Below are 24,225 nucleotides of genomic sequence, written 5' to 3' on the forward strand. Positions count from 1 at the left end.
TCTTGGACTCAGGTAATCCTCTTGTCTCAGCCTCCTGAGTAGCTGGAACTATAGCTGCCTGCCACAGAGCTTGGCTTGTTTTTCTGTTTTTTGCAGAGATGAGGCTCCCTTTGCTTAGGCTGTTTTCCAACTCCTGAGCTCAGGTGAATCACCTTGATCTCCTCTCCCAGAGTCCTGGGATAACAGGGCTACAACCAAAAAATAGCTGGGTATTTTGGCAGGTGCCTATAGTCCCAGCTACTTGAGAGATGGAAACAGGAGAATTGCTTGAGCCCTGGAATTGGAGGTTGCTGTGAGCTGTGATGTTACAGCACTCTACCCAGGGTGACAGTTTGAGTCTGTGTCTCAAAAAAAAAAAAAAAAAAAAATCTTTGAAAATGTATTCTAAAGAAATTCATAATAGAGATTATAAATATTCAAAAATACATTATCAATTATATTAGTCAATGTCTTTCAAGATTATCAATACAGGCAAAAACACCAATCAGGTTATATCTGATCCTTTCACAACCTCTAAAATTTCTATTTCTCACTCTCATTTACTTTGAAGAGAATGAAGATCTAAATACATAAGATTATTATGTAAACACAGAGGTGTATAATACAACTTTTTGCTGACAGCAGAGTTACGAAAGCAGTTATCTTAATTCTACATGTAACATTGCTCCAATAAAATTTGCAGGAAGGATTATTGCAAATATTAACTGAATTACTACTTAAAGCATTAAAAGGAGTTCCTTTCCAATGCAAGAACTTATATTAGCAGAGAAAGAGTGAGAGAAAGAAATGGAGATTATTACCTCTTTCAAATAGCTATTAGATATTAACTAGAATTTCTATCAAATGAAGAGAGGAAAAAGCAGCAAATATTGTTTATCTATCTGACTTTTATTTATTATTTTTAGCAGGGTATTCCCTTTATTTATTTTTTATTATTTATATTTTATTTTTATTTTTTATTTATTTTTTTGGAGACAGAGCCTCTCTATGTTGCCCTCAGTAGAGAGCTATGGCATCATAGCTCACAGCAACCTCAAGCTCTTGGGCGTTGCGATTCTCTTGTCTCTCCCCCACCCCAGTAGCTGGGACCACAAGTGCCCACCACAATGCCCAGCTAGCTATGTTTTTGTCATTCTTGTCATTGTTGTTTAGCAGGCCCTGGCTGGGTTTGAACCCACCAGCCCTGATGTATGTTGCCGGGGCCCTGAACACTGAGTAATGGACACCGAGCCTTGTTTATCTATTTTCAAAGAATATTTTCTGTTTAACAAAGTAGTAGTAGTACGAGATTTAAAATAGTACTGAGGTAGTCATGTATAATTTAGTGGACAGTTGTCACGTAGCCTAGTGTCTTTGCCTCTACGAAATTCATTAATATGCAGTATTTCCCTTAGTATCATCTTTCACATAAATGAGTTACTTTAAGAAAATGTGACTCTAAGTTCCTCCTAGCATAGATGATGTTTATTACTATTACTATTGTTGTTGTTATTTTGTTTTTCTATAGTTCTGAAAACTATGCAGGGCAAAGTGCTCTTTGATACACATCTAACAAACATATTTTTATATATATATTTCTGAAATAATATCTCCTAATAACTTATCTACATGTATTAAAGTTAGTTTTTCTGGATGATTTTTACATGATATTGACTCATTTTCTCTTCTGAATTTCTTTATACCCCCCAAACTATAACTAGTCAATTTGATTGCCATTTCAAAAGCAAATAATGCTTTATCTTCTCTATAGCTTTGGAAATTAATGCAAGATAAGATGCTACCTTCCGTCTCAAATTATTTTACATAACATTTCCTCCTTGTAGTTATGTAGATTGTAAATATAATAATTCTAATGTATCATTCCAATTTTATTTCCATAATTTATAAATATAAATTTCCCTAAGCACCAAAATGAAAGAAAAATAACCACAAGAATATTTCTGGGGATTATGTCAATTTCTAAGTAGAATCAATTTGAGAGACTGAAGATGTTATTTTAGTGTTTGAAAATATTGTATGTCATTAGTCATTTTTAAAAACATGATGAAAGGTTTATTCATACTTGCTGTCATAGACTGAAACATCTGTATGTTATGTGCACAACAGGTGTTCAGTGTTTCGGGTGAATGTCAGTGGTACACCTAATGATTTCATAATGAAGTAATTATTCAAGTGTCATGTTAAAACTCTGTGTCTTAGAAATTATGTAGTGGCAATTTCAGGTGACATACGCTACTATATGCACTTGGTTAAAATAAATAAATAATGTTTTAAAATATTCTTGAAATTGAACAAAAGTTACCAACTTAGAACTTTTTCTAATACTATCACAATAAATAATGAATGTTATTAAAAACATGTAAACAAACAGCACAAAAAAGGCTAATCAGAAGTGTTCAAGTAAGGATGACAATGAAATGAATGATTAGTTTTCTAAATAGTGGCATCTGCTCTATAAATTACACAAGACATACTTTCTAATTTCCATGCATTAACACTTTATTCTAAAGAGGAAATTTCTCAAAAGAGGGATATGGTAACAAACACAATATAGGGGACTGTCAGATTGAAATTTTAAAAATACATCTATTATTTATAATCTGCTTGCTTAAAAGTGATTTGAAGCATTTCAAATAGGTATGCACTCTAAAATCTTCCTTATATTATTTTGTTTTAAAATGCCCTCCTTTATCAATTCCCCCCCTTATCAGATAAAAGTCTATACCTTTAAAATCAAAAGATGTTAGGATTCTGTTTTTACTCACTATAGAAGAAATAAATTTAATATTCATGAATATAGTATGCTGTGAACTGTCAAAAGTTATCTTTCCAAGTACTGATGAAAAACTTTAGATCTGAATATTGTGCTAATATTTGAAATAAATGTAAATTTGTTAATACAAATATGTGTATGCATTAATGTGGTTTACTTTGTCAGATGTCAATGGCATATTTTAAGAAATGTTAACAATGTTTTGGTCATTTAAAAAATACTACAGTTACAATGCCTATATGCAATGACTAGGTAGTGATGCACCTTTTCCAAATTTGAATGAATAGTAATGAGATAGCTGTAACTGGACTTTTGAAAACATCTCTCAGTAGAAGCTCTGTATGCTGTCCACCCAAGGGACTGTAACAAACTGGTCAACATACAGAGTACTAAACATAAGGAACTAGGCCTACTGCACTGATGTGGTGCATGTCCTGTCTGTCTGTGAAAATTACACCTGCTGAAGGAGGAGCTCATTGTAGGGGTGGTCAATTATGGAGATTCTACTGATATTTAAACCTAATAAATGAGATCTACAACCTACTGGAATATCATAGAACTTTAAAGTTAAATGAGATCATCAACATGTACTTTTTATAGTATTTACATAAGATGAAATTGAGGTACAGAGAAGCTCAAGTTTATTGTGTATTTTTATAGGTAGAACAGTGACTAAAATGTGGTTTCTTTGACTTGCCAACTAATATTTCTGTAGCCATTGAAAAATTTTGCCAAACCTTTTGTTGTGTGAATATGTGTTAGGAGAATACTCAACCATATACCACATGGAAACGAGTACAAAATAAATTCTTTAAAGTACTAAAATCAATGAAAAGTTTAAGTTTTGAGTCCCTGTCCATAACAGTTACTTCAGAAGGAAGGGAATGAGTTGTAAAGCTTAACTATCTTCACCTTTGAAAAATGTTTATTGTAATAAAATACATATGTAACAAATTATGCCATTTCAATTAATTTTAAGTCCACAACTCAGTGTTATTAATTGAATTCACAATATTGTACAACTGTCACTATTATCTTTTCTCTAAAAAGTTTTCATCTCCCAGAACAGAAATTCAGTGTCTATTATACAATAACTCCCCATTTATCCTTCATCCTGCTCCTGGTAAATTCTACTACATTTTCCATTTCTATAAATTTGACTGATTTTGATATTTCATATAAATGAAAACTTATGGTGTTTTTCCTTTTTCTCTGGCTTTTTTGCTGGACAAAGTACTTTTGAAGTTCATCCATGTTGTAGCATGTATCAGAACTCCATGCATTTTTTATGGCTAAATAGTATTCTGTTGTAAGTACCACAGATACTAGCTACACCACGTTTTGTGTATCTGTTCATTTACTGATGGACAGTTTCTTTTCACCTTTTTTATATTTAATTTATTTTCTTTATTAAGATTTAAATGTCATCTCTGAGTTTTTAGTGGTTTCTTCAATGATCACAGTCTGTATTTTCAACATATCACAATCTACTTTCGGTCAATACTATACTGCTTTAATAAACGTAAATTATAAAATTGTTGCTACAAAACAGCTCCATTTACCTTCTGACTAATGTCTCAACCGTCTTTCATTTTTAGATAATTAGTGGATCCTTTAGATTATTGTTACTTTAGTGTAGCATCAACTGAGTCCCACTGTTCTTTTGCCAGACATTTGAAAAGGAGGCATAATTATTGAAAAAAAAAAAGCCAATATTGCAGCATTAAATTCATTCAATTTCTTTCTCTTAAACATGCACTTATGTTTTAAACTCTGTCATAACACATTGGATAGGGCCAGGTAGAAAATAATCAAAATGTACGGTTGAATATTATAATTTTCTATGTCAAAAGCTTGCTCTTTTCCTTTTACCATTAATAAAATCACTTAGCAATAATTTTATATTTTTTCTATTCTGAGGTAATGAAAAATTTTGAAAAGATTTGTTAATATTCAAAATTTGGGGAGGATTATTAATACTAATGCCAGAAATGAAAGCCAGATTAATGACCACTATGTATGGGAGGAAGTTCACTGAAATAACATTGAAGGAGAACACAGAAAAATTAAATTGAACATAAACTTTCTACCCAAAGTATTTGCTTTAGTAGAAGTTGTTTAATAATGTTTCTTCATGAAAGCTCCATTTTAAGGGAAGCAAAATGGGGAACAATACCAATGAATCCCCAAATCCCATCTTCTCTTAATTAGCTACTCACAAATAATGCATTGTGCTTTTTTTTTTAATATTAATATATTAAGCGTGTTTGAGAGAAAAGAGAAAATAATTGTTTTATAACTGAAGTATTGAATTTTAATATTTTTTAGATGAATTCAAGTTCTTTATGAAAAGGCTACCCATGAATTATTTCCTCAACACATCAACTATAATGCATCTGTGGACAATGGATTCTAATTTTCAGCGCCGTTATGAACAACTGGAGAACAGCATGAAACAACTTTTCTTAAAGGCACAGAAAATCGTACACAAGCTCTTTAGCCTTAGCAAGAGGTGCCATAAACAACCCCTCATCAGCCTGCCAAGACAAAGGTAAGACTTTTCTGGCAATATCAGTAACGGGGGATATTGTTTAGACCGTGAGTTGCATTTATTTTTCTGAATGCAGAATTATTTAACACAGAATTATTTATATTATTGGAGATAATATATTCTCTTAAGAGAATATACTGGAGAACAATATATTCTCTTAAGTATAAAATACTAAATTGTAGTTATTTTTCAAAATAATGTTACAACCCCAGGACGAGTCGGCTGCTAAGCAGGACAGGCAGCGGTGGCAAAAACACCCACCAGGCCGGATAAATGTCCTAGGCGGGCCATAGTTTGAAGACACCTGTATAGTCAATAAATAATTTCATTACAGTGAACAGAGAAACAGAAAGCTCTACAATTACATTGTGAGCATCGGAAATATGTAGGAGTACAAAGAGAAATTCCTCAATATGTAGTTTTCAAATGGAACAATTCACGGTGTGTTTTCCTGACCAATGTTTAGAAAACCATAATCCTCACTTTACATGACCCTCTGAAAATTACCATGAAGGTTTCTGGTGTTTAACATGAATGATGGTAGACTATTAAAGTATTTGCATCTGAATTGATTTGGGAAAACAGTTTTTTAATTCTCTACTTAAGGATATACTGACCAGGCAGTACAATAAAAAGTTACATTTAATCTACTTGAGGTCAGTTCAAAACACATTAAAAACAAAAGCTACAGGAAGAAATGGGATAATGTCGCAAAAGCATACATTTGTGTCAGTATTTCTGTTATAAAATGCTTGAATTTTTGACTTGATGCTTAAATAATTAAGAAATCTGTAATTATAGTTTTCTCTCACTGAGAAAAAAATCTGATACAATTTTAAAAATTGCATTTAAAAATAACATATTGATCTCTTTTGCACAATTCACTGGTTTTTACTCTATTAAAAATTTTGTGCAAACATTATTATAGTCCACTTTGAGGATATTTTCATTATTTCAAAAAGAAATTAAGTACCAATTAGCAGTCACTCCTCATAATATCATACTCATTTCTAGGCTATCTATCTCCATAGATAGACTCTTGTATATAGACATAAGCTTTCAGTTGTCTTGTGTATACACCCCGGGCGGGGAGGGGATTGGTGAATCTTCAGCTAACTCTTCCACACCATTTTCCAAAGTGGCTGCACCATGTTACACTTCTGCACATCAGGCTGACAGCTCCAGTCACTCCACATCTTGACTAATGGTTTTTTCTTTTCTGACCTTTTGATCATGGCCATTTAAGTGTGTACAAAGTAACCTCTTGTGGTTACAATCTAAATTTTCCCAATGACTACTAATGTTGAACATCTTTTCATGTGTTTATTGTCCATTGCATATTTTTTTGGACAAATTCATATTCAAATCCCTCATACATTATTTTGGACAAATTCATATTCAAATCCCTCATACATTTAAAGCTTTTAAACAATGATTATAGAGTTGTAAGAGTCCTTTATAAATTCTGTATATATATGATACACAGATATTTCTCCTTCCATTCTCTACCGTGTCTTTTCACTTTCCTAGTTAATTCCTCTTTCTCTTTTTCTCTCTTGCTCTCTCTCTCTCATCTTTCTATTTACAATTTTGCCAATGTCGGTGGCATTTTTAAAGAGCCAGCTTTTTATTTTCTTTCTTATTTTTCTCTTTGTTACTTCATGTTTCTATTCTAATTGTTATTATTTCTTTTTTTCTGTTTGCTGTGTCTTAACTATGAATTTCTTTTCCTAGTTTCTTAATGAAAAGTTTGATTATTAGTTTAAGAATTTTCTTTCTTTCTTTCTTTTTGAGACAGAGTCTCAAGTGGTCACCCTGGGTAGAGTGCCTTAGTGTCATAGCTCACAGCAACCTCGAACTCTTGGGCTTAAGTGATTCTTTTGCCTCAGCCTCCCAAGAAGCTGGGACTACAGGCACCCACCACAATGCCCGGCTATTTTTTGGTGGTAGTTGTCGTTGCTGTTTGTGGGGCCGGACTGGATTCCAACCCTCTAGCTCTGTTGTATGAAGCTGGCACCCTAGCCCCTTAAGCTATTGGCGCTAAGCCTAGTTTAAGAACTTTCATCTTTTTAAATGTAGGTATTTACATCAATAAATTTTTCTCTAAACACTAATATATGTTATATTATATGAGCGTCTCATAAATTTTCTTATTCCCTCCACAAATAAGATAGTTTAGTATGTCTTTTCACATAATCAAGGTATCATTCTCTAACAGGGATTATACCTGAATAAAAACCCTATTTGATTATAATATGCTTTATGCTTCACATGTGTGTGCTAAAAACAGTTTGAACACTAATAAAATATATGCGTCTACCCCAAATAGGAAATATAAGAAGATGAAGTAGATTAGAAGGCAAATCGATGAGTCTGTTTATAAACAGATTAACTCTTGGGTTCTCTTTGACAAATACAAGTAGAACCATATCAAAGCTCAGAAGGGATTTGAAGGTGTGGGCCAGCAATCATCAGTACACAGCTATCCTTGGCATCTGAATACGGTAGACCCTGCAGCAACACTGGCTTCAACTATGTAGGCCTCTATTTGTGCATTTTTTTCACTAGATAGAATTGGCTCTCAAAATGTGTAGGTTATACATCTATAACCAAAATACAAATGGAAAATACAGTATTTCTTGGGATGGAAATCTGACATATAGGGAGGGTTGATTTCAGAAAGCTGTTTGTGAGACTTCAGTATGCTCAGAAATTTGATATCTGAGGGGGGCCCCTTAAACAACTGTATAAAAACATAAAAAACAGTGTGAACAGAATCTGCAGATACATGTAAGGGATGAGTAGAGAAAAAGAAATGACAAATGAACAGATGTTCAAGCAAAATGTATCATTCAAGGCACATTAATTTCTAGTAAAAAAAATTATAATTTAAACATACACATATGCTATAAAAGTGAAATATTTTTAAAAAATATATAGGACTGAAACCCAAGTCATATTGGGTGTATGTACAAAATAAATGGGTAGAATAAAATAAAGATGTATTATTTTGAGCGGAATTCATTATAGTAAAGATAAATCTTTGTTTTTCCAAACTTCTAAACCAAATAAATCAAAGATTGCTACAGGGTTTCCTTGCCTTTCTTTTTTTTTTTTTAAATTTAGCATAATTCCGATGTTGGCTATTATTCATCACATACACAGAAATAATTCAAAGTTCTTGCTAGATGTAAGATTCTATTGAATTTGTATTTTTTCCTTCACCATTTTTCTTTTACTACCAATGTAATATTTAGTTTTTATTTTGATTGAATTTTTTTTATTTATTTACTTTTAGAGACAGAGTCTCCCTTTATCACCCTCAGTAGAGTGCTGTGCTATCACAGCTCACAACAACCTAAGCAACTCCTAGGCTTAGGTGATTCTCTTGCCTCAGCCTCCTGAGTAGCTGAGACTACAGGCACCTTATCACAACACCCAGCTATTTTTTGTTGCAGTTTTCCCTGGGCTGGGTTCAAACCCTCCACCCTCAGTATATGGGGCCAGTACTCTACCCACTCAACCAGAGGCACTGCCCAGATTTTTTTTTCATTTGAATAGACAAATATGACATTAGGAAAAAAATTATTATGTTCTGTTATTAGGTTAGAGTAAAAAAAGGATGTTGGGTATTTGTGTGGTGTGTTTTCTGAAATTTTTGAAGAGGAAGTAGGTAGGCAATATCACTGATTCAATTTCATTGGAAATTCTAGTTTTTTTTTCTTATTTTCATGGATTTTTTCTCAACCTTTGTCTTGAAAGTTCCTCAATTTAAGAACAGTCTTTCAATTTCTGATATTCCAAATTTTGAAAAATAAACAAAAACAAATGAAATGAGCCCTGCAAAGTGCATCTTTATTAATAAGATGGTTTCTTCATTATACTTTCTGCATTATAACCAATAGGTTACTTTTTATAATGTAGATTGTAGTTCTTCTTCTTGATAAAACATGACACTCAGATTAATCTCACCATTTTTGCTCTCAGGAATTCACATGGTATAGAAATCCTTTTTCTTACTTGAGTATAGCCTGAAGCGAGGGATAATCTGGTTTCCTTCATGTAGTCAACCTTTGTTGATATTCTGAGACTTTTTAAGTAATAACAATGACTTCCTAATTTCATTAAAGGGTGATGATTAAAGTAATTATTGAAGAGTATCTATACATAATTCCTAAAAGATAACTCAACTGTACTATCTTGTGTTGTAATTCTCAGAGCAGCAAATAATCATAGAGGTACAGTAGAACCTCTCCAAGGTGACCACCCAAGGGACTCTAATGTACAGAGGTGGTCAACAAAAAGAACCAGGCCTCCTGCACTGACCAATGCATGGGGTGCATGTCTGGTCTGTGAAACATAGGTCAATTTAAGGAGATGGTCAATGGAGCGAAGTAGTTGACTGTGGAGGTTCGACTGTATTACATTCAATGATGTGATAAATGTTTAACGTCCATTTCTCCTGGGGAAAAACAAAACAAAACAAAGAAACTAAAAAAATCCCCTTGATTTATAGTATTTGAAAAGTTTTGTGGTGTAGGTTTTTCTATGATTAATTTTAAGCTACTAACATGATATCAGTGAAAAGAGAGTTGTGAATAGATGTAAATAATTTGCATAGTACACACAGGCTGCAGCAAACTGCAATTGATTAAAATATTTCTATGAAGTTATTTCTTTTTCATTAATAAGGGGAAGTGAGGTATAATGAAATCATTTGTGTAATGTCACAGAGAAAAATGACTTTAGGTCTATAATCTATCTGTTCATTGTTATGTAATTATGTCACACATTTCCTGTATGTGTTTTATGATGTTATGGAAATATTCCAAATGATGACACGTATCTTTATACAATAACAAAGATCTCACTCCTGGTTATCATCATTGGACCCATGATAAAAGTCCTCATGTTTTAGGAAGCTGTCAGTCTTCCTAAAAATAGAAATTTCCAAATTTCTATTTGAAATCTAGATTTTTATCATTGCCATTAAATATGTCAATTGTTAGTCTTGAAGTGAAAGCCTCATTCTTTCAGTTTTGCTGAACTGATATCTAAGTCTGAATAGCCATAGTATTTTCCGTGAAACTATGTCAATTCAAAGTGTTTTACCATAAAAAGGTGGCTACCTCAGTTTGCAACTATAACAATTGCACAGGTAATTCTCTTCAAACCCACCATTACAGTGTGCAGTCAGTGCTTTATTCATATCTCTTGCTTTGAGAAAGAGATTTGTACTGAAGATTTAGATGTAGTAAACTATTTTTTAACTGTTTCATCAAGAATTTTCTTAAATGCAATTTTCTTTCTTTCTTTTTGTCCTACAAGTATGGGATGTGGCAGTAAAAAGTATACAGCTATTAGTATAGCAGTTTGGTGCCAGTGCTTTGATTTGTAATAAGTCTTGGACAATAGTTTACCCATCAGTGTCTGTGACGTAATCAATGCAAATGTCAACAAAATTCAAAGGAGAAATAATGTCTTGCTATTTCTATAAAAGTAGTTTTTACTTTGTGCTTTCCCTAATAGGACTTGGCCCTCCTTCCCCCGACGCCTCAATCAGCCACCGACACCCAAGGCTATGTTAGGGTAAAGAATGGTGTCCTAACTCAATTTCATTTCCTTGTGGAAGGTAATAGATATAGAAGACAAATTGTTCTTCCTTTACTTCTTTTTTCCTTTACTAATGCAACCCGTAGTTTGATCTGAGCACGCGCTCCATCACACCTATAAGCGTTTCTTGCACCTGAGACTTAGTACTGATTAAATGGATGAAAATGAAAGAAATACATGAAACTTTCAAATTGGGCCCTTAATGGAATATATGCTATGTCCCTTCTCCCTTTCTCTCTAGCTAAAACATGAACATGATGACTAAAACTAAAAATCATAAAATGAAGAAATTTTCTAAGAAGGGTACAGCCCAGTCTCTGTGAAGCCAACTTATAAGCCTTAGATTGTTTATGTTTGTACTCTTATTTAAGAGGAATAAAATTACATTTTGCTTTAGTTGCTGTTATTTGGTTGATATTACCATAGCCAAACTTGTATCTCAGCTACTGAAGGGATATTACTGAATGGCTTCTAAAATCCTTTAATATTCTAGAATCCATGATTTAATTAAAATGACTTTCATATATATACACAAGCGGCTTTTGCTGAAAGTAATTTCATATGAAACTCTACAGAAAACTTAGGACATAAATTCTTCTTACACTTATACTTTACAAAATAGCCTTTTACTATTTTTTGTGGTTTAGTCACTCCGTGATGACTCACAGGCACATGCTAGGTAATAATTAATCAGTAAATTTAAATAAACACTTTAATAAATATCTTTAACTTGTTAACAAAAAATGTAAAATATCCAGTCACTATAAAGTACTCAGTACATGAAATATTTTTAGATAATTATTTTCTATCTCCAAAATAGTAAACAACTTTTCTTGCATTGTAAGATGTTTCTAATATATTAATGAATTTTCTGCAAACATTTTTGGTCTATTTCATACTTGGACTAACATTTCCATAAATTTAAGGGCTTAAACGCTATGAGAGCCTCATTATTACTGGTACAAGAATATCTTGGGTGACTGGATTCTCGTTCAAGGGAGTCAAGGAGATCGACTTTTCAAGGACTGAAGAAAAACAGGGAAATTGTTGGTATTGTCCATTCTTTTTACACAGAATGACTGCTAAATAAATTTAAAAGTAGGCAAAAACTGTCTTTTCACAGGCCACTTCCTTTCATCCCATGCTTGCTGTACTTTGGCATCAGTGGCTCTAAATGTCCCTGACTTTTCACTGTATATTCCTACTTGGACCTTCTCCTCAGGAATCCATTCATGGCTTTTCCCTTTATTTAATCTTAAGTAGTTGTTAGCTGAAATTAATTCTTTTTAAACTAATTCAAATGTATGTATAAGAAATTATGAATACTTTTAAAACACATTCTTTGTTAGCCATAGTAATCCCTAATATGGTGCATTTTAGGCAAAGTAAAAATACCACGACACCATAGAATGTGAGTTTGTAGGATTATAGTGTTGTACCTGCTAATCTTTGTCCTTCTCCCACGGATCAAAGATTATGTAAAGCAACCAAAGATGTGGCCTCCTCTCCATTTGTACAGTGAATGCTGTTAGTAACCCACTATGTATACAGAAAAGATGTCCAAATTCAACTAAATAGAGGCACTTCTTTTTCAACAGCTGATTTTAATAGTACTAACAAGGGCCTTGATTGCGTTGACAATTCTGTGGACATAAGTGTATGTGTATATTTGCCTTTATGGTTGATAGTGCAACATGAAGGATCATCCTCTCATTATATATTTTAAAAAATCTTTTAGTTTTATCTTGTTCTCTGTGTAGTTTGATGATGCTGTCATCTGAGAGAAAAGACAGCAAAAACCAAAGGGAATAGTCTCAAATGGTCCAAGATATCCTAAAATGTTCCCAATAAAAGAGATTGTTTTTTTCCTTTATTTTCACATGGTTAACAGTGCAAATATCTTTTCAATACCTTCTATATGTCCTCTTCATACCAAGAACAATCCTCCAGATAAGATTAAACATGTCACTGCTAAATTCATCTTCCCTCTGGATCGATAATCATATCTGAGAACATTTTCATGAACATTTATGGATAACTCCAGAACACCGTCTTAACATTAATTCTAACTTACTTGAAAACAAGTCTTCATTCAGGGAAATCTTACAAATAAACTCCAAGATTAAGAATCTCTCCTCCCCTGAACTATTTTAAGTGAGAATCACTTTGTTTAAAAACAAGAACTAGCTCTTTTTGACAGTGATCGCAGGTTCACTCTGTGGAGGATAGCCACAGGAATCATGACTAATTTTTGTTTTCTCCTCACTAAGGAATCTATGATAATCCTTGGTCATATTCCACTAAGTAATGTGAAAAATAATAATGCTTTTTTCCCCCCAAATAAATACATTAACACATACATTTTTAAAGGGAGACATGATTTGGCAAATTCGGAGACTCCTGAACACTGTAAACATCTGTGGAATCTACAATTCATGCAAATACTCTATGTAAAGTTTTATAATTAGAAAATTAAAATGACTAGATTTATTTTAACAACATTTTTACAACAGCAAATTCTTCCTTCCTAAAATACCTGTAACTTCTCCAAGGATACACTTGGGACGCCATCTTCCATCAGTTTTTTAACCCAGTTCTTACAGATTCTACAGTTTCCTTCAGATGTAGTACAGTCACCTCAATTACTATAAAATATTTGGATAACTGCCTTGAGCTGAAAATGAATTTAGAAGACTTTTGTTTTCTTAACACTTTGTTTTCTTAGAATTGGGTCACAAGCTTTGGCACATAGCTGTTTAATTACTTCCCAGATAGACTCAGAGATTATACTGACTCATCCTTGTAAAGATTTAATTTGATGTAGCCTCGCAAATAAAACGCTGATTCTTTGACTAAAGCAGATGTTTGTCACATTTCATTTTTATCGCCTTTAGTTCTGAGATTTTCATCCCAATATTTTGTCAGAGATGGAGCGTTATTCTAAGTACAACTCTTCCTTTGACACTTAATTATACATGAAGTTACATTTTAGAGAGAAAAATACTATGGAGTACAAAGGTAATAAGCTGATTATTCTTTGAGATAGTATTAAACATTGCAGGTTTGTAGGTGAGCCACAAATTCTAAAGTATAAATCTCAGGACACAAACCTTTCTCCAAATCATATAATGTTCTTGACAATAAAATCTTTAGAATGGCTGCACTTTCCATTTTTGAATACAATGTAATCAGGGCTGATTTTCTACTTGGTCTCATTCATTTATATTTAGTCACTTCTAGGCAATTGTACTTATAGTTTAGAAGAGGTAGATGCCTATTAACTTGCCAGTTAGGAAACTGAACATCATCTTCTATTGATGCTGGTGGGGCTTGGTTGTCTCAAAGCCAAATGCCGTATTTATATCAGAATCATTATGTTATCTATGACCTTTCCTCCTGAACACTCCCCATTAAAATGTTGTGTCCAGAGACAAACGCTATAATGTTGGAGTGATCCAACTGTGATGACAGTAGGATACTAAGATCTCTTATTTTTATAAAATGCAATAGTACATAAAATACAAGTGGAATGAATACCTCAGTGTTTTCTCATATATGAAACTCTCTTTGTATGCGGGCTTTTATACAAATGATATGGGAAATATCAACCTGTGCAGATGAAATTGGCGACGTCAAAACTGCCAGTAGGTAAGTACACAGATATTTCACCTAAACTACTTCCCATTCTAAATTATGGTATTAATGAGAAATAATGGAATGTTGTACTAATGACTAAAAGCAGATTTCACCAATAGTGCCTTTTTCTGGCCAGACTTGCTCAACTCAGTGAGGGAAGATCTTATTTGAGTTATTAACGATAAGTTTAATTTGATACTAAATTTGTTAACAACATTGTGAAGTAATGTAGAAGCTCTAATCATCACAGTGTATTTAAGAATTTTCATGCCGAGGACAAAAAAAAAAAAAGTAAACTTGTGGACAACGCCTGTGGCTCAGTGAGTAGGGCACCAGCCCCAGATACCGAGGGTGGTGGGTTTGAGCCCAGCCCCAGCCAAACTGCAACAACAACAACAACAAAAAGAAGTAAACTTCCTCTGTTTTCAGCATCAGTATGTCCTCACATGCATCTGTCTGTATGTATACATACACACACAAAAATATGGTGTACATACTAAATCATTAAAATGCATATTACTAAAATCCATAGTTTTTTTTCCTTGAGCATTATCCTGAGATGTAATTTTCTAAGATGAACATGGTGTCATGAATCAAGAAGGCAAAAACTCATTACGACAGCACATTACCACAAATCCCCAACAGTTAAGAATCCTTGAAGCACTTCATTGGAGGCTGCCATTCCAAGTGATAAAGTGAGTGAATACATTTCAAAAATCAATGCCAATTGAAATGAAAATCCTCCATCTCACCATCGAGATGCGCTTTAGACAGCAACAAATAGAACAGCACAGAAGGACATTGATGGGACAAAACAACACGGGAGAAAATGAAGGTCAGTTTGTCGTGGTTGTTCTATTAAGCGCAGCAGGAAGACTGCATGTGGGTTTCTCAGAGGAAACACAAAATATCAAGTCCGAGGTAATACTTTGTATTGAGTTGAAATAAAATTAGTTTGTACAAACAGTAAAGTTAGCTAGCTATAAACAAATTGAAAAACAAAACACAGTAGTATGAATATAAGGAGAAGCTACCAATTTTAAGTAATATGTACATATAAACATATATATTTAAACTTCAACATTAAAATACAGATGTGCACACACATGAATATGTATGTAGTATATTATGTATAAGATATATGTCCACATATACACACACTCTCAGCTACATATTTAAAAAATAGGACTGTATATGATTATGGTCTAAATATATGATTTTTCTTTTATAACTTCACTTAAATTTCCATTGAAATGAACAAAACTATAATCACTATCTGAATCATTTAATAGATTCTAGAATCAATATAGAAACATTTAATCAATGTGTAGGAATGAGGAGATACGTTTCGAACAATATATCGCAGAAAACAAGAATGAGGGCTCGGCACCTGTGGCTCAAGTGGCTAAGGCACCAGCCACATACACCTAAGGTGGTTGGTTCGAATCCCCAGCCCAGGCCCACCAAACAACAATGATGGCTGCAACCAAAAAATGGCCAGGCGTTGTGGCAGGCACCTGTGGTCCCAGCTACTTAGGAGGCTGAGGCAGGAGACTCGCTTGAGCCCAGGAGTTGGAGGTTGCTGTGAGCGTGATGCCATGGCACTCTACCCAGGGGGATAGCTTGAGGCTCCGTCTCAAAAAAAAAAAAAAAAAAGAAAACGAGAATGAGGACAAAGCTGACCAATTTATAATTTATCACATGCAAGTCAAGTATCCACCTAAATAGCAGATAAAAGAGGCATTCAGAGGAATGCACCCATATCTCTCAGTGCACGGCCACACACTGATCATGACACCGGTGACAATTCTGGGGTTGACTCACTAATGAAAATCATCGTTGGCTAGTTACTAGCTAACACATATTAAGCACAAACTATGTGTCAAACACTGTTCTAAGTGCTACATCATTTTTTAGAATAGATTATCACTCTAAATTTGCAAGTAGGGATACTGAAGTTCAGATAATATAAAGAAATTGCCCGTAATTACTCAGCCAATGGAGGTAGAGATAGAATCCAGGAAATTTGGTTTTGGAGTTAGAGTTACTAACCACATGCCATGGCACTTCCCAGGTTTGCCAATGTTTGTTAGAGAAAAGTCAGTTCCCACTCATCTCTCATTCTTAGGACATTTAAGATGATATTGCATGCATGCAAAAACATTCAATCATAGAATGGGAAAGTAAAATAAAAGGGTTGGGATAGATAAAAAATATGATCACTAAATTGAATACTAAAATAAAAGCAGTTGATTGTTAAAGAAATGCAACTGGTTTATAGAATAAAATGATAAGAAGCTAAAACAATACTAAAAATAAAGAATAGGAAGATATAATTTATGGAAAAAATGTAAGGTTCATAGAGGGTATGGGGGGGCAGAATAAAACATACAGTATATATAATAGAATTTCCATAAGGAAATGACTGATACTTGATTAAAAGAAGGAGAGCGAGAAAGAGGGAAAATGTGCTTTCCTTGGCAGACCTGAATCAGATGGAAAAAAAACTGAGCATCAAGCAAAATTTATGAAAAAGGATTGTGTTGTATAATGGCTTCTGAGTTAACATCAATCACTTTTAGCTAGTCCATTTTAGTTTCTTCTAGTTCATCAATGAGTTTCAAGATTTGACACATTTTGAAAGTCCATTTATTTCACACATGAGCTCAAAGGAAAAGAGAACAATGTGCACCAAGCAATTTCATCCCACAGGCCTGGCTCCAAGGTCAACACCGCAACATTTGTCTCTCATAGAGTCGGGCTTCATCTTTAGAATGGGGTAACTGAACGCAGACGTGGCTAGTGGCTCTTTATGAACCACAATTTGGCTTCTTGAATTCCTGACTTTCTTCCCCTGGGGAAACCAGAGGAACAGAGCAGCTTGTCACCAGGTCGAGTGGATATGACTACATGGCTGAATACAGTAGTCCAATTCCAGCTGGTCTTTCCTTCTAGGACTGTGATAGCAAAAAAGTATTGTGGAGCTTTTGCTTTTGTTGTTGTCTGCTTGCTTTTCTGCACAGGACAGGTAGGCAAATAAGAGTTAAAACAATTTTTTTTTAAATCTAAAACACTAAATATTTGAGTATTGTTTTAAAAAGAGAAATCATCATCTTTCTTAATGGCTGTATAGTGTTCCATGGTGTACATATATCACAATTTATTGATCCATTCATGGATCGATGGGCTCTTGGGCTTCTTCCATGACCTAGCAATTATGAATTGGGCTGCAATGAACATTTTGATACAAATATCATAAGAGTACATGTGAATCTTTCTAAATGTAGAATATAAATGTCTTAACACAATAACTAAGAAAATGCCATGAAGGCTATGTTAACCAGTTGAATGAAAATATTTCAAATTGTATATAAAAATAGCACACTGTACCCCATGACTGTATCAATGTCAGCTATGATTTAATAAAAAAAAAAGAAAAAGAAAAATCAGTAATGTTTTAAAAAGAAAAAGAAGTCACTTGAGAACTTCCTGCTTTGTGAAGTGATGTTCTAAATAGGAGGAAAATAAAAAGACATTCCTACTTGTGCGATTCCCTCAGATATTATAATCTCCAAATAGTCTTTCTAAAAATATTATTCATTAAACCAGGTCATAATAGAATAATTGACTCAAGAAAGTAAATAAGCTTTTTCCTGAAAAAAACAATCCCTATTAGTTATTAGATTTAAGACCAAGAATATATTTTCTATTGCTTTTATGGTTTACCATTATGTAAAAGTTTTGCCAGTAACATAAAACTTGAACGTAGGAAATTTGAAAATTGTGAAAAATAGAGATATTAATACTTCAAACAAAATATTATTATCAATTGTAGGTGGCATGCTCACTTACCTGGAAAGCCTGAGACATGAACTAGAGTAAAAATAAAAACTTAAGCACTGTACTTAAATAAAGCCAGCAGTTAAAAAATGAATAAAAATTACTATTGTGCCAATATATGAGCAAAATCCAGTAAGAAAATGTAATAGAAAAGAGACCATGTTCACAATAATGATGGCTAAGAAAATAAAGCTATTTGGAATCTTAAGAAAAATTTTGAATAAAAGCAGAGCTTAGTCATATTTCTGAATAGGAAAAAAAATCTTATAAAGATATTAATTTACATTAATATTTTTCAATAATTAATTCAACATTAATTTATTTTATTAACTTAAATTAATTCAATATCAATTTAATTAATTTAAATAAATTTTATTTATTAATTTAATTAATATTAACTAATTTAATATTAATTAATTCCATTAAATTAATGGAACCTCCACCAAAAATTTTCTGGAAAAAATAAATAAACCAGATTAATAAATAGTATTTTAAAATAGTGATAATGATAGTAGACTAGTGTCACTATAATCTATTCTAGAGAAATAAAATGTTGTGGGAGGACCCTGAGAGCATCCTGAGTCATCACTGGCAATTACTTTTTCTCCATTTATCTCAATTTCCTGCCTAAAATGAGTACCTTCCTTACAGAATTTTTTTTTTTTTTTGAAACAGAGTCTCACTTTACAGTCCTCTATAAAGTGTGGTGGAATCATAGCTCACAGCAGCCTCCAAGTCTTGGGCTCAAGTTTTCCTCTTGCCTCGACCTCCCAAATGGCTGGGATTAAAGGCGTCTGATACACATCTAGCTATTTTTAAAGATGGGGGTCTCGCTCTTGCTCAGTCTGGTTTGGAACTCCTGAGCTCAATCTATCCACTCACCCAAACTTCCAGAGTGCTAGGATTATAGACATGAGCCACCATGCTAGGCCCCTTACAGAATTATGAAAATCTGAACCTGGCTTATATATGTAAAGTGTCAACATTCATTAGAACTCAAAAATATATTTGAAGTGAATGATAATAATGATGATGATGCTATAGTAATTGAAATAGTGTAGAAAATACTACAGTTTAGAAAGAGACTCAAATATATTGAACATGTGTTTATGATTATAAAGTGGCCTATAGGCTGTCAAAGGGGAAAGTGTACAAACACAGGCATTTAAAGGTTAAATTAATTTGCTAATGTTAAAAGTTTTCAAAAATTGAAATTAAACTATTTTCTTTTATCATAAATAAGCATGGTTAAATATTTAAGGTGAAGTTTTTAAAATGCAATCTTCTAAATAAAATTCTTACCTGATTGGAAATTAAGAAATCTATTCCTACTTCATCTTTGAATCAAAGAAAATTCAAAGGGAAACTTTAAACTCAAGAGAAAGCAATTAAGAAGAGAGTACTTCATAGCAATACCTATGAGTACATGACAAATTCTAGACCCAAAGTAAAATCTGTAGTTCTGAATGCCTTATCAGGGAAGAAAGAATAAAACATTAAATTACTAAGTACTTGTAACCACTTTTTCTTTCATTCAACAAATATTTAATGCCACTTATAAGCAGATGTATCAGCCTACAAGATGATATAAGTATTATGTATTTAATGTATATATAAATAGAAAAATAGACATATGGCACGATAACCTGGAAATTTGGAGTTAATGATTTAGTGAAGTAAAAACAAAATAAACTGGCAATTTGTATATTATTTTAAAAGGTTATAATTGCTATAGGAAAAAAAAAAAGAGAGAGGAAAAAGAATGCCAGAGGTGTGTGTGTGTGTGTGCGTGTGCGTGTGTGTATGTCTATGTGTACACAATGTTAAATGGGGGTGTCAGCAAAAACTTGAAGGAAGTGAGGGAGCAGTGGGTTGTATGTCTATCCAGGAAGAGAATTGCAGAAGTACTGAACAGCATGTTCCAAGCCCTGCAGGGCACCAGAGCCTTGAATGCTTCAGGAACAGTGAGGATTCCCCGTGACTCTTCGTGGAGTGTGTAGTAATAGAAACTGTGGTCTGGCCTTGGCATCCATAGCTCAGTGGTTAGAGTGAGTGACATAAATTGGGGATGGTAGGTTCAAATTTGATCCCGGGCCTGCTAATCTACAATGATGACTACAAAAAATAATAATAACCGGGTGTCCTGGTGGGTGCCTGTAGTCCCAGCTACTTGGGAGGCTGAGGCAGGAGAATGGCTTAAGCCCAAGAGTTTGAGGTTGCTGTGAGCTCTGTCACCATGGCCCTACTGAGGGTGACATAGTGAGACTCTGTCTCAAAAAAAAAAAAAGAGAAAAGAAAAGATAATGTGGTCCAATTGGTAATGGGGGGATCTACATAACACAGAAAAAAAGTGATAAAACATCCCCTTTGGAACATATCAAGATTAAGTAGACTCAAAGGTAAGATTTCTCTCAATTTAGAATGTTAGAAATGTTCCTTCGATTTTTCCAGGCTATAGGAAATTAAGGAAGGCAGTTATTTTATAAGTGAATATAATCTGAGCTAACAATACAAAAATGAAAACGGTAGAGGAATATGTTTGATTTTTTCAATTTAAAAATCAAAATGTAAGGTATCTTACTGGAGATGAAGTGACCTCCAAGGGGAAAGACTACAGCATATTGTGTTACAATTTTCTGATGATACCAGCATCCCACATGGGCCCAGTTGACGATCACTTTTGTCCATAAACTATATTCCAGGACCAACATGAATTCTCATGCCCCAAGCTTGGAATCAACTGTTCTCCAAGAACTCACGCTTTGTTTTAGGATGAGTTAACATCAGAGACTTAGATGCCGATTTTATGGATACCACATTATTCATTCTTATAAAGCACTGGCAGAAGATATAAACTTTGGGTCATATTAGTGACAAAAGAAAAAAAAGATTTGCTTTTTAAAAGGCATGAATGCATGTTGAAATTTACTGGAATATATGTAATATATTTTTATGACTCTTATGCCTGTAAATTACTTGATGTTTTCCTGGTATCTCTCATAGTATCCTGTACAAGTATTGAGGACTTTCCCTTCCTAAAACTCTTTTATTTATTGTCATGGACATTAATACCCAAACAAGACAGCAAAGCATTGTGTTCCTTTCCTAAATCGGTGAAACAATAAAGTCAGAAATCCAATTATAACATCTTTTCTAATGTTATAATATTCATGCCTATGTGATTCTTAGGAAATTAAATTAATTAAATTTTTCAGGTTATCTGTTTAGAGACTACTAATTCTAAACTTTTTAGTACACTGAGCACTTGATAAAGGGACGTTACTTACCTAACACCATGACTTTGGGCTAATGTGACTCAAATAATCACAAGCAAACCTCAAGTCATCAGCCAGAGTCAAAACATAGGGATCTAGGAACTGATGTCTGTTCTTATATACTGAGTATTCATTCTGATGGGCTGGTGTTCATCCAGTAATATTCATTAGATATTTTCAAATTCAGCCCTAAAACATCCACAAAAGAACGCCTTGGGCCTGAGGGGTGTTGCTTGTTGAAATGTCCCTCTTGGGACATTCCACTATCATTTTCATACCCACTAAGGGCTATTGGTCCCACAGGGGTGGGTAGCCAAGAACATTCCCTCAGCCTCCTTGGTGACATTCTCAGCTGGTTTCTGGTTTTTTACTGAAGGAATTGAATTTGGAGTAGTCCCATTGCTGAGCCAGTTTCCATTTCATTCAGAAGCTGGGAACCATGACTTTTTTCTGTCTGTTCTCATCCACCTTATTCTCGATTTTATTATTTCTCTTAGGTTCACCAAATTAGACTGAGTGGACATAAGATCTGGAAGGCCAGCAATGCCAGGGAGTTGGAGGTAGTCTGGCTGTAGCTGAGAGTCTCCCTTTGTTCCTTGAATCAAAATTTTTTAGAAAGGTAACCAGATGAACCTATAGGCGCCCCATCCTTTTTCTTCCTTTATTCCATGCTAGTGGAGATTTCCATGACATTTATGAAAATTCAAAAAATATTTTCATTTTATGTGAAAACCTCTTACAAATCATCTTCACTTTAAGGAAGGAGACGAGAACTACCTGTATTTTATTCCCATATTTCTTTCGTTGGATACTAGAGAAATCTCAGGACAAAATTCTCAGTCTGAGAAAGGAAAAATAAAAACTACTTCCAGCCTTTGAACTAACCAATTAAATATTTTCATAACAGTTATCCAGGGGTATTTCCAGTCTCTCCTTCTATCTCAGATCTCTAGTCCCAAAAGGTCATCCTTTTTTTTTTCTGTTTTTTTTATTATTGAAAAAAGTGAGCCTTTTGTTAATTAAATTGTCTCAAAAGTATACTTGAGTATATATTTTCTCCTTTTAAATTTTTGAATTCCATTTTCTTCAGCATAAAACATTTTGAGAGGCTGTCCCCTGGACACAATGAAAACAAACAAAAACCCACTCAGATCAGCATCAAAGGTCACTGCACTTTTCCCCATGGCATATTCTATAAAAATAAAGATCAGCACACATGTGTTAAAATAGAATTATTCAGGAAAAGATAGTATGAAGCTTATCATTTTTCCAAAGACAGTATGTAAAATGTGACACTTTTTTTAGCTCTGTTCTTAGTTGCATATGCATCTAAATTTTTAGCAGTTTTCTAATTTTTGACTAGAATGACATTGAATTTCTTCCCATAACTAATCATGGTAACTGTCATTTCAAATACTTATTGATCTTTCATATGTCATGATATATGCAATGTCTGTTCAAATATATTAATCATTTTTATTGAGCTATTTGGTTCCTTATGATTAAGGTGAAATAGTTCTCTACATATTCTGATGCAAGTAGCTTCTTTCTGGATTCTAAATATAACCAATCAGAATGTGGCTTACCATTTCATTTTCTTCATGAAATTCTTTCAAGAGATCTTTTTAATTTGATGAAGTCCAATTTATAAATCTTTTCCCCCTATAGATAGATCATCTGTGTCCTAAGTAATCTTTATTAAGACAAGATTAAAATGATTCTCTCCCATTTTCTTCTGGGAGAAGAGTCTTATTATATTTTATATTTGATTTTTCCTTTTATAGTTACTCTTACTATTTGCTTTTTATACTTCTTATTTTTTAAAACACTTATTCATATCCATATCAGAAAATGTTGGTGATAAATGTAGAATTGAGCCCCTGTTTTGTTTGGCTTTCTTTTTTTTTTTTTTTTTTTTTTTGAGTACACTGCAGACAAACCTCTCCAAACAGGAGGGGCTGAAATAATAGAATGGGGGTTTAAATGCTAGACGTAAAATAATCTTCATTACTGGGAAAACAACTGAGAATTATAGCAACTTAGTGTTGATGAAGAACCAGGATCTTTTGCTTTATGTGAGAGGCATAAAATCTCCAAAATATGTTAATATCTTAATGTCTAGATTTGTAGAAGAGAGACAAATCTATTTGCATGTGATAATTTTATTAGTAAAATAAATTAGAGACAGTGTGCAAGAGTCTAACATCACAATTAGAAGACCTAGGAAAACAGGTTTCATTTAAAGAGACCGGGCATTAACATGCTAAAGCCAAGGGAGTCTTTCAAGAATATTTATAAGAGAGTCAGTGTATCATTCTGCACCTGTTGTTAAGAGGAGATACAACTGCTCAAGTTCTAAATTGAATCAGCTTCAAAGATTTTACAAAATAACCTCTCTGTACGTTTTTTCTCTCTTGTGAATAGAGATTTGTGTTTCGCCAGGGAGGGGTGGCAGACCATTGGGCCATTCTCGGCAGGCGGCACCTGTGAAACTTGGCAAACTAACGTGTCTTGAGCTGCTGGTATGAATAGCTTTA

General features: G+C 33.5%; 1 protein-coding gene across 2 annotated transcripts in view; it reads left to right on the forward strand.

The window, feature by feature from the left end:
* The window catches only part of BRINP3 (BMP/retinoic acid inducible neural specific 3), a 376,264-nt gene that overhangs the window by 308,904 nt on the left and 43,135 nt on the right, over positions 1–24,225 (forward strand). For both annotated transcript variants that reach the window (XM_003785611.3, XM_003785612.3), the window contains one exon: positions 5,102–5,324. In XM_003785611.3, coding sequence (XP_003785659.1) covers positions 5,102–5,324 — 223 coding nt within the window. The remainder of the gene's footprint in view (positions 1–5,101; positions 5,325–24,225) is intronic.

This window comes from Otolemur garnettii, unplaced genomic scaffold (assembly GCF_000181295.1).
Source record: "Otolemur garnettii isolate 467f Iridium unplaced genomic scaffold, OtoGar3 scaffold00016, whole genome shotgun sequence".
In the NCBI taxonomy this organism is placed as follows: Eukaryota; Metazoa; Chordata; class Mammalia; order Primates; family Galagidae; genus Otolemur; species Otolemur garnettii.